The following is an 11,776-nucleotide window of genomic DNA, read 5'->3' as shown; positions in this document are numbered from 1 at the left end:
TTTGTGTGTAGAGGTTGTTTGTTGTCTTGTTTTTGTTTTTTTTAAAGGTAGGTACCACTTGCAGTTTATACCACGTATAATACATCATGCAACTAAGGGTGTAATTTCCCTGTAATTAAATGGAATTTCAGTGCATTTTATTTTTAAAATGAAATGTAAATATATTAACATGCTTTTTTAGAGATTTAAATAATAATACTGTAAGTAAATTTAAGGGGTCATTTTAAGGACTGCATCAAGAATTTTAAGTACTGTCTATTTTCTTGGTAATTTTGTGGAAAAACAAACAGTTTCCCCTTGTTACCTTGGAGTGGCTTAAACTTACATTTTTAAATCTTTACTTTTTTATATATTCTTATTTGATATTTATTAAATTGATGTGCATAATTGATTTCTCTATTATTCAATTGTCCATTTTTACTCACGGTGTAATAAAATTACTTAGACTATAATGTGTGTCTCCTCTCCTGTAATAATAGTTAAGCAGGTTAAGCCACTCCATGATACATCCCACACCCCAAAATGTGCAATGTACATATATATTTTAATTTCCACTAAATTACCAGGAAATTATGCTGTGCTTAAATTTACTTACAGTATAATTGTTTATTTGTTTCCAGCAAAAACATGATTTCTTAGCCCCTTATTCGAATGTCCCTGACTTTAAGTACTTGCATGTAAATATAACTACATTATATTAAAAATGTTGAAATCTGATTTAGGTGCTGGGGAATTACGACTTTCATCGTGGGTCGTGTTATAAAGTGTTACCAAAAGTTAAACGCACTTTTAATTCAAGGACACGACAGCTTATGCAGACTGTAAACAACAGGCCTTTCCCTAATTCTAAAGCTGCATAACCACTAATGCGCCAAACCAGCTCCAGCTGTGTCTTTTAAGAAACGAGTGAGTGAATGATAAACACGCAATGCTTTAGTTATTGAAGCCTTTGGAGTTTAGCCAGACATTTTCCAGCAAAGGCATCTTGGAATTATTTTAAGCCTGCATAACGTACCTCCTGAACACACATGCACACAGATCATGTAGCTGGTGAAGGGAGTGAGACCTGTTCATGCTGCTGGTCATGATCACTATCAGGTACTCAGGAAACTGTCGGTATTTTAATATATCTTAAATAGAATAAAAGAATCCTGATTAAAAAATATTTCCCTTTTGTTTGTATGTAATGTGTTTATATGTAACATTTATGTGCACATCTTTTGTTACGTTTGCCACACAAAATGAAGTTGGCTTAAAAAAAATACAACTAAAGTCATTAAGAAAGATCATCATATAATGAGTTATATACTGTCCATCGGAAGCACTAAATCAGCTAACAATAAGCCAAAGCTCTATGCAAAGTTACAAGGACTCATTTCCACACTGCTGAGCAGTTCCTAGTGTTTTCACTTAACTGTGAGAAGTGAGATTCACTATTAAATGTTCAACTCAATAAGCTAAACTATGGAGAAACAATTGTCCACTGAACTCACAAAATGTAATGCATGGTCAGCCTTCCAAAAGGTTTACAATACCGAGTGAACATTAACAATAATTTACACACATATGTAAACTGCCTTAGAGTTGACGCACTTTGTAAATAGTTATATGTCGAGGTATTTCTTGGGCAGGCATTTGCTTGAGAAAACGAGAGGAGGAGGCTGTGTGGCAAAAAAGACGAAAGAACTAGAGATCACTAGGTCACATTTTCTGACAAAAACTTGCGTTTCAGCAGGCTCATTTGTGATTTTGTCACTTTTGAAAAGCCTTCGTTATACTAGCTGTCACAATCCATTTGAACTTTGAATAACAGCTTCACGAGCGCGTGGTGCGGCCCTCACGCGCACTCTGCTCTAATTTCTACCTGTCCTGAGTGATAAGCCTGAGCAGCGTCCTTGGCAGCTCCGGCTCTGGGCCCACACTGCTGTCAGTCTCCCTCTGCAGAGCCACAGCCGGCCAGCAGGACGGTCAACTCTCGCTGGGTGAATCCTAACAAACACGGCGGGCTCCATGGGTAACAGCCACGGGGCTGCAGGGCTACAGCGAGCCGTCCGCAATGTGCTAAAGAAGGCCGGGAAAATTCATCACAAGGCTCTTGGGACATGTCAGAAAGGTAAGGCGAATCAGCTGTGTCTGCATGATAGACACCAGCTTCACTCTGTGACGCCCGTCAGTGTAGCTTTTTCATCCAGTGCACCTTGTGTGATGTGAAATAATTTGCCCATTAATTAAGGTTTTCTACCTAAATAGAGAGAAACCTTCATTAATGCCATTGCTAACACTTGAAGGCTTTAGCCCTCAGTGACATAGCCAAATGGCTACAATGAAATGTGGAAGCTTGTTTCTACTGAAAAAATAAAATATAATAACAATAAAATTTAAAAAGTGGAAGACTAAAGTCAGTAACTCGAAAATTTGAGATAATATCCTTAACAGTCGTCTTACCTCTGCCTGACATTTCATTTAGTTCATCACAGTAATGGTCTCTATTACTACCCTCGGTTTATTTGCTCTCTATATTTTTTATTGGACCTCGAATATGTAAGAAAAAAAACGAAGCCAATTTAGCTTAAAACGTAGGTATAACATTTAAAAATCGTTTAATTTATATATATTTAATTAAATATAAATAAATAAATATAGTATCATCTGCGCAGTTCTTTTGTATGATAACTATTTAGCACACCGCCACAGGGCATGCAGTATCAATTATAGAGGGTCCAGCTACCCCCTGCCGACACAGGTTATTATAACCTAATAGCACCTGCTCAGGTGTCCTCTGGAGCTATGGCAACGGGTCCTAATCTGCATTGTCGGGCCCAGTTCAGTGTAACCCTAACCACTCGGCCGGTGGTCAGGGTTTTAGCACACACCAGGGATTACATTACCAAAGAACAGCTCCACTTCAAACAGGGATGGAAGATGGGATAATTATTGTCTCTCTTTTTATTTTTTTTCTCAGCTCTTCAGGTGTGAACACACTCACTGGCAGTTTCCCCAAATCCCACTCATCCCATGGCTCTGAATTCAGGGTTACAGGCACACCTCTGTCTGTGGACCAAAGTCCTGACTCTGGACTAGTATTTACACCCGTAAGTGACATGCACACACTGGATAAACCTGTGATTACCCTTCCCTCATAAATTCTCCTTTGCCTCCTCCTTCCTTCATCTTAAACAGCCTTCCATTTCATCCCGTCTCCCTCTCTCTTTTAGCCATCTCTGAGCTGAATAATATTCTCAGTCTGTTCTCTGCACTCGTTGTTTTACCCTCGAGCCACTGGCCTCTCGCCTAGACAGCTGTGCAGAGTGTTTTCTCACTCACTCTCTTACTCTCGCTGATATGTGATTTAAGAAAGATGGGGGGAAAAAAATCACTCCTCACCTAATCCTTCTTATGTTCCATGCAGAGTTCTCCCACTTGGGCTGAAAAAACCCCCGAAACCCCTCTGTATGTCATGTCTTAAACAACTTCAAAGTGTTTTGCTTAAAATCCTGCAGCAAAATAGCATCTCTAAATAATTATTTGCAAAAGAAAAAGGCCTTCTGGTTTGAGCTGCGTGCATGACTAATGCTCCTGTTTTAGTAGAGACAGGGATGCTTTTTTTTAAATTATTAATGTATTTAGATGTTGTCAGATATTGTGATATAAAGACTGTATGAGGGAATGAATCATACGCACTTCCCATTTAGATTACGTCCATTAAGAAAACATTTACACTGGAGAGTCTGGAAAAGGAGGAGCAACAGTTAGCTGGATTTGGGTCATTCCTGTGTCTAGATTACCAGGCGGAGGGAGTGGAGAGTTACACAGTAAGAGTGAACAGGATGAGTATAAAAGGGTTGATAAGGTCAAGGCTGCTGCATCCCAAAAACAGTCAACATAGGAACATAACCTTTCATTTCATATGATAAATATTTGCATAAATATCCCAAGATGACTTTTAAATAGTCTTCATTTGAGGAAAAAAAATGCATAAATGGAAAATATTTTAATGTGAAACTATGAGCAACAGCTGCTATTTGATTTTATACAGTTGATGTGATACACAGCCCTGTAGACGGGGGGTAGAGCTAAACTGGGGAAAGAATGCATGCACTGATACGTAAAGAGAGGGACGAGAAGGATGATGTCAGCAAGACAATGTGTCATTACAGGATAATAAAACTGTAGCGGCTCTTGTCGACCTTCACAGGTAGCAGTATTGGTTAATAGTCTTATAAATGAGCCATTGATTTTAGCTCTCTGTATGCTCGGGGAATAAAGTTTATGTTGGACTAATGGGCAACCATAGTAGATTAAACTTAATTGTGTCTCCTGTTCTTCTAAACGATTCCTATGTATCGCTCTCTTTTTGCCCATTGACATGACAGTTATTTGACTGTCCTGATCTTGAAGCTGAAATTAATTTGACTATTAATGAGGGGAATGTGATTAAACTTGGGGGGAGAATATGGCTCATAACTGGTGTCATTTGCACAACACACCTCACTGAAAGGTGTCTGCAGATTTGTGACTGCATATGTGTCACAGATGATATCATAGCTTTGAAACTTGGCAGAATGGTGCATTCACGAATAGCACTTAAATACGTATTTAATCAAGGAAGGAAATCTACACTCGCTGGCCACTTTATGCATTACACCAGGGGTGGGGGAACTCCAGGCCTCAAGGGCCGGTGTCCTGCAGGTTTTAGATGTGTCCTTGATCCAACACAGCTGATTCAAATGGCTAAATTACCTCCTCAACATGTCTTGAAGTTCTCCAGAGGCCTGGTAATGAACTAATCATTTGATTCAGGTGTGATGACCCAGGGTGAGATCTAAAACCTGCAGGACACCGGCCCTTGAAGCCTGGAGTTCTCCACACCTGCGTTACACCCTGCTCGTACTAGGTTGGACTTTTCCCTTTGTGGCGCAGATTCAACAAGGTGCTGGAAACACTCCTCAGAGAATTTGGTACATATTGACCAAATTCTCAGAGAGGTTCTGCAGATTTGTCGGCCGCGTATCCATAATGAGAATCTCCCATTCTATCATAACCCAGTGGTGCTCTATTGGAGTGAGATGTAGAGATTATGGAGGCCATGTGAGTACAGTGTGCAGCCATCAGAAGATTGGTACACAATGAAAATCCCAGAGCAGCCCATTTGGTACCAACAACTATGCCACTTTTAAAGTCAAATAAATCACCTTTCTTTGTAATTCTGATGCTCTGTTTGAAGTTCTGCAGGCTGTCTCGACCATCTCTACATAACTAAATGCTGCCATGTGATTGGCTGATTAGCTATTTGCATTAACAAGCAGATGAACAGGTGTACCTAATGAAGTGGTCAGATAGTAACACATTTATTGTGTATCTCGTCTGTCACCCTGTTCTCCTCTTCATCTTTTCTCATCAGCTTCCATCAAGTCGGTTCCAGTTTGCATTGTGGCATGGCCTGGAGCAGTGTGATGTCACAGGTGACCAGCTGACGTGCCCCAGGGTTAGAGAAGGTGTGTGGCTGATGTGAGAAAACCACCTCAGTAACCTAACCAGAGCAATAGAAAATAAATTGTAGTTTTCTAGCTCATGAAGCGTTTTAGAAAACCTCTAAAGAAGCTGTGTCGCTGCCATTTTTGTGCTGCTTTCATTACTTGCGAGTCTCTTAATTTAGCTTCTTCACCAGATGAATAATAATGTGAAAATTGTTAAAGACTTCTAAAAAAAAATTTACATTATAATCAAAGGGCCATCAGAAGATGAGTTACATCTAAAAGAGAGGGATGGCATCTGTTTGGAGAGAGGGAGGAGCAGGAGGAGAGAGGAAGAAGGACAGAGATGGGAGGAGAGGCTTCAAGAGAACTGGGAAAACTGTCTGGTAAGCTAGCATGCAGGATATGTGTGGGTGTGTGATGTTAAAGATGCCATATATAGCACAGACGAGCAAAGTCACAGCTGCGGAAAGGAAAGAAGTGAAGGTGCAAACTGAGAAGAAGAGGAGGAGAGGGCAACAAAGATTGCTTCTGACACCTCTACCACCTGTCTCTTCTCAGGAGTTAAATTTGTCCTATCAGGACTTGGGTGATCCCTTCCAGCAAGAAAATTTCCTCCGGATCCTCCGCCGGTTGATCCGAGTGGAGAAACTTCAACTGATTGACAACTCCCTCACCAGCCTGAGTTCTGTACGTCTGCCAAGGTATGAAATGACACCCAAGCTGCAGCACAACGCCCTCATCTGGAACAGCTCCCTGGAGAAACTATGAATATTACATACTGTGAAATTCCAAATGGTGTATATATATATATATATATATATATATATGTATATATATATATATATATATATGTAGATATATATATATATATATATATATATATATATATATATATATATATATATATATATATATATATATATATATATATATATATATATATATGTAGATATATATGTAGATAGATAGATAGATAGATAGATAGATAGATAGATAGATAGATAGACAGATAGATAGATAGAGTCCAAAACTGAAATTAATCTGACTGACATTACTACAGCATTCATTATAGCTTTATTAAATCCATTTAGCTGTTAAAAATGAAGACAAATGTCCTGTCAAACAATATTATATTCTATAATTAATCATTATTGTTTTTAGAACGTTGGCAACGTGGGTTTAGTGTTGAAATCAGCTTCTGAAACTCACATTGCACTTTTTTAAATTATGTTATTTAAAGATAGTAGCTCAGTGTTTTTGAACAAATAAGTGAAGGTTATGTAATATTTCTTCTGTTCAGCCTGTGATGGGACTGTTTGCATGCTAATTAGTGTTTTCTTACCTTCTTTCTTTTGTTTCTTTCTGAGTATGCTTGTCTGTGCTGTACTGTTTGGCACAAAACAAAAAGCTAAGCAGTATTTGTGTTTGGCATGGGCAGGTGCAGAGTGTTAAACCTGCACCGTAACCACCTGGTGTGTCTGCGTCAGCTGCCAAAGCTCCCCGCAGTGGAGCACCTTTGTCTGTCTGAGAACGCCATTGGTTCCCTGGGGGGACTGGGAGCTCTGGGGAACAGCCCACTCCGTTCCCTGAACCTGACCCGCAACCCAGTGACCTTCACTCAGGACTACCGTGCACGGTAAGCAGACTATACCAGAGGCTGAACTCAGTTCTACTTAGTATTAATTAAACCACTACTGGTTACAAATAGAATGTGAATATGTGAAATAGGCAGAGTAAAAACACCAACATTTATCACGTTTTGATCATTTCGTCCCATTTCAGCCCCCGCCTATCCAAACATCCACTCACTTCCACGAACAAATCACTCCCTGTTGTAGTCCCTTTAACTGAGTGCATTGCTGCCAGTTCCTCTATAATCGCAAACATTTATGTTGTCCCAGTGGCTGTGTTGGACATCACAGCTCTCGTATTAAGCCCAGTAGGAAAAAGCTCAGACTGAAGCTCCAGATTTCCCACAATTTCCTCAATTCATCTTGTTTACCTTAATACAGTAGAGTCTCCCAAAGTCTTTATGAACTCCCCATCAGAGAATGACTTATTTGGGGGGGGGTCCAATTTTATGGGAAATCACAATCTTGGTGTTGACTGGTCCATCCCTGGATAAAAGATTCAGATGTCTGTTCCCGCTCTTCATCTGTCACATTCTTGTATTTCTTTGCGCGTTGAGTTTCGTAATGAAGTTCAAAATGCGGTCCCTAACACTGTAATGCCAAGTTTATTGTTTAAGAAAACAAAACAAAAAAACTGCAGTTTCAAAATAAAAGCAACAGTTGTATTGTGATTTTGCAAAAAAACATTAAGTTGGTCTCTAATGGGGAGTTATTCAAAGAGTGTTTGGTGACTGAAGTGGGACAAACTGTGTGATGTGTACTTTTTTATGTGTACATCCTAATTTCCCATCGACCTGGAGACAACCAAAGGGCCGGATATTTCCTGTAGGCCATACAATGCCCAGGTCTGCTCTAGAGGATAATGTCTGTGTAATTTATACTCGTTTTCTGTCTCTCTTCATTTTCAGTGTTTTCTCCTGTTTGCCAAATCTCGAGGTCCTGGATGGAATCCCCAAGCTGCCAGAAGACTTGCTGCCTCTCAGTTTACTGCTCCCAGAAACCAGCAGGATGTGTAATATTTTGTGACATTCCTCCGTGGTAGCCTGCACTTTGAAAATGTCAGCTTTCAGAGATCTCCTCTGAGGGAAAGTGGCCAGGTAACATTTAAATGAAGGACTTAATATTTACACAAACTGTCATTCTTACTGCCGTTAAGGTCACGGGTTGAGGCATTAAGAAGAATAATCGTAAGGTAATGCTTTTAGTGCCAAGTAACAACTACCAATATATTACTGATATTTTTAAAGTGGGATTTATATACAATTTACAGCTAGTTTGATAATAAATAGAAAATACCATCAAGACTTTCAAGTGTTTATTTTTTATATTAATTTGTACAGATATACAGATGGGGTGATTCTAACAAACTCTGGATTTGAAGGGAAGGAAAGCAAGCTAATCAGACTGCTACATGACTCATTGCTCGGCATCTCTCAGTGCTTTGCTGAGCCGGCACGTTTACACTCCTGTTTCTTTTCAGCAGAAACATACGGGGGAGGATTTTATTAATTATTATTATTATTATGATTATTATTATTATCATCCTACTGTCTTAACTATGAAAAAAAGCAATTCCGGGAACTAAAATTTAATTTCTTTTTAAACTGTAGCTGCGACTTTAGATTACACATGTTTGCATGACATGTGTATTATATGAGAGGAGAAACAGGACATCCGCTTTAGAGGCTTATCAAACATTTAGAGTCCAGACTCCCTCGGATAATGGCTTCTTGTGTCCTCAGGCTGACTGGGTAATGACCCAACAAACACACACCCACGTACAACTTGCACACACAAAAAAGTAGATAAAAAGAAATCGGTGGCTTTAAAAGCACTCACACTGACAGGATTTAATACCGGCTAAAAGTATGTGTGCTCTTGACATTGTAAAGCGGTTTGGATAAAAGGGTGAAGTCAATGACACGTGCACTGTTCTAGATAAACGGTGCTGCAGGGGTTACAGCTTAGATATTGATTTATTCATACATCATGGGAGCCTGTTCTCTTGTAATAATGGATTCACTTTCATTCTGCACCTGCAGCATAAACACATTTTGCCATGTGATACTGCAGAACATGACTATGAATACTGCCGCACACGCATCCCGAGCAGCCACCTATGCACATAATGGGAAGCAGCTGCATTCTCTTTGCTCACAGTAATACAGAGAAACAGAAGCTGATATCTCTCTAACAAGCGTACAGCCAGGCACAAGCTACCAGTTACATGCTTCATTGGGGTTTGTTTAAGTGTGGAAGATTGTTTGTGCAATTGTGTGTTATGTGCGCCGAACTAAGTCTCCAGCTGATGAATGAGAGATCGTTACTGGTGTAAGGAGACAGTGTGATCTGCTCGATGCATCTGTATATGTACTGCAAGCTGGATACGGGTTAAGAGGAAAAGTTATGGTATTATCGATAATCTCTGCAGACAGTTTTCGATGCCAGGACTTCTTTTGCAGTGTGTCATTAAAGCAGAAGATGGAATTGTTTTGTTGTTGTTTTTTTCTCTGAGGGTAGAAAAAGAACACATATTGCTTCGAGTTTTAGCTTTATGTACGTTTTGAACTGGTGTTAAATGGAAGATTTGGTCATTTGTGGCAACTGTGTGGGCATTTGTCTCAAGATAGACTTTTTGGCTGTAGGCAATCAACATGTAAGAATTATTTATGCCTGGTGATTCACCCGTGAAATGACTGAATATAAGGGAATGGTGGAGGAGTTATCATCTCTGCCATTGGTTGTTATAAAAATATATGTGTGGACATCTTCCTGTGGCCTGTTATTAGCGCAATGATGAGACACCTGTTACCGTTGTACTCCTCCAGCATCCCGCAGTCCCTCTGTGGAGCGGATGGGGTGATGACAGGAAAAGGGAGGGAGGGCACAGCAAGAGGCAGAGGAACAAGTACTGTGATGGAGATGGGAACAGAGAACGTAAATAGAGACTGAGGGGAGGAGGGTTGATCTGATTGAGACTGTGTGCTAGGGACAAATGTTGTTCATTAGAGATAATTGCCTTTCTCCGTCGACCCCCTCTCGTTTGATTTTCATTTCATCCTGATTTGCCGGTTCATTTCCCATGTGAGTGAGCTCACATACACACGACCTTCTTACCTCTCAGCTCAGAGTGGTAGATAAGGAGCAGGGCTAGAACATTTGGGAACATTTGTGCCGTGTCATACAGATGTGAACCAGAGCATGACTGGCACAGTTTGGACAGTGTTGCAGTTTATTTTGCTCTGTGCACCACCGTAATAGATTTTTATTTAAGATCGAGCAATCAAGATGTGAATTAAGTACAGACACTCAGCTTTAATCCAAGGCCTTTAAGAAAAGTATTGCATTACCTATTTAAGAATTACACCCATTTTATACACAACCCACCATTTCTAGGGGTAATGGTTATACACACTGTAGTGGGAGACCACACCACAACCAAAATGTTTGTGCCATTTGGGGTGGTTCAAATGTCAAGATACTGAACCCCGAGTTATATTGAAAAAAAAAAGAAGCTTGTATGTGTGTGTGAATGGGGTCACTAACAGACTCATCGCCTTTGAAATGGCGGGGACCAGGTCTGTGACCACTCGCAGTCAGCTGCCATCTTCAGAGTGATTTTGGTGCAAGCCAGCTGACATAGTTGCTGCAGAACTGTGATTTAACTGCAAAATAGCATAGGCACTCGGTGACTGTGCTATTATGTTGGAACACAACAATACAACCACTTGGCAGCAAGTTGACTCAAACCCCCTGATGTGTAACAAACGACTTGCCCTCAGTCACGTAATAATTCAGAGTACATTTAACATGTTGGCAATCTGTGTGTTTATAAATTAGGCAACAGTTATTTCTGGCTGAGTGACTGCATTCAGTCCAAGTCGGACTGATTGTTTAGAGAAAGGCTGCCTACCACCAGTTGACCTGTGCAATTTCCTTGCAAGTGAAAGTGGTCGCTACTACTTCCAATCGGTCTCCAACAGCAAAGTAATTAATGCAATCAGATTTTTTCCAACTTGCAAGAAGGTTGGCATCTTTTTTTCACTCAAGTGTGACTAAGCTGTTAGATCAGGGGTGTCGAACTCCAGGCCTCGAGGGCCAGTGTCCTGCAGGTTTTAGACATCACCCTGGGTCAACACACCTGAATCAAATGATTAGTTCATTACAAGGGATTTGGAGAACTTCAAGACAGGAGGTAATTTAGCCATTTAAATCAGCTGTGTTGTATCAAGGACACATCTAAAACCTGCAAGACACCGGCCCTCGAGGCCTGGAGTTTGACAGCTGTGTTAGATAATCGATGAAAGGTGCAAATCTCAAGTGACCTACTGATGGGAAAACAGGGTAGGTGAGAGTAGCCAAAGCTGAAATAACCCAAAAGTTAACAAATGGATTAAATAATAATAATAATGTAGATCATTTATGTAGTTTCTATATTTTAATTTTGTTTAAAATAAGACAAATTTTTACCAGAATATTCAGAAAGACTCTTAAGATGAAGTCTTAGATGATTGTAACAAGCTGATTGACCCCCACACCTCCACCACCTTCCTCACACTCACTCAGAGTATTACAATTGCTCAACCACCACTGACGACTTATTCTTAGCAACCTTAAAGCGCAGTTTCAAAGAGGTGAATATACAGAATCAGACTACACAAATTACAA

General features: G+C 40.0%; 1 protein-coding gene across 2 annotated transcripts; it reads left to right on the top strand.

The window, feature by feature from the left end:
* The first annotated feature begins 124 nt into the window (after positions 1-124).
* LOC146504217 (uncharacterized) lies at positions 125-8,599 on the top strand. 2 transcript variants are annotated; one of them, XM_085130260.1, is made up of 7 exons: positions 125-2,113; positions 2,963-3,092; positions 5,402-5,495; positions 5,730-5,860; positions 6,036-6,178; positions 6,916-7,113; positions 8,017-8,599. In XM_085130260.1, the coding sequence occupies exons 1-7, from the start codon at positions 2,103-2,105 to the stop codon at positions 8,132-8,134; spliced, it is 825 nt and encodes a 274-aa protein (XP_084986386.1). In that variant the 5' UTR covers positions 125-2,102; the 3' UTR covers positions 8,135-8,599. The 2 variants fall into 2 exon arrangements, with proteins under 2 accessions (XP_084986386.1, XP_084986385.1); XM_085130259.1 differs by lacking the exon at positions 125-2,113 and having other exon boundaries at positions 2,629-3,092.
* The last annotated feature ends 3,177 nt before the right edge of the window (positions 8,600-11,776 follow it).

Source organism: Neolamprologus multifasciatus, chromosome 14, assembly GCF_963576455.1.
Source record: "Neolamprologus multifasciatus chromosome 14, fNeoMul1.2, whole genome shotgun sequence".
In the NCBI taxonomy this organism is placed as follows: domain Eukaryota; kingdom Metazoa; phylum Chordata; class Actinopteri; order Cichliformes; family Cichlidae; genus Neolamprologus; species Neolamprologus multifasciatus.
This window is presented reverse-complemented; position numbering and strand designations above follow the sequence as displayed.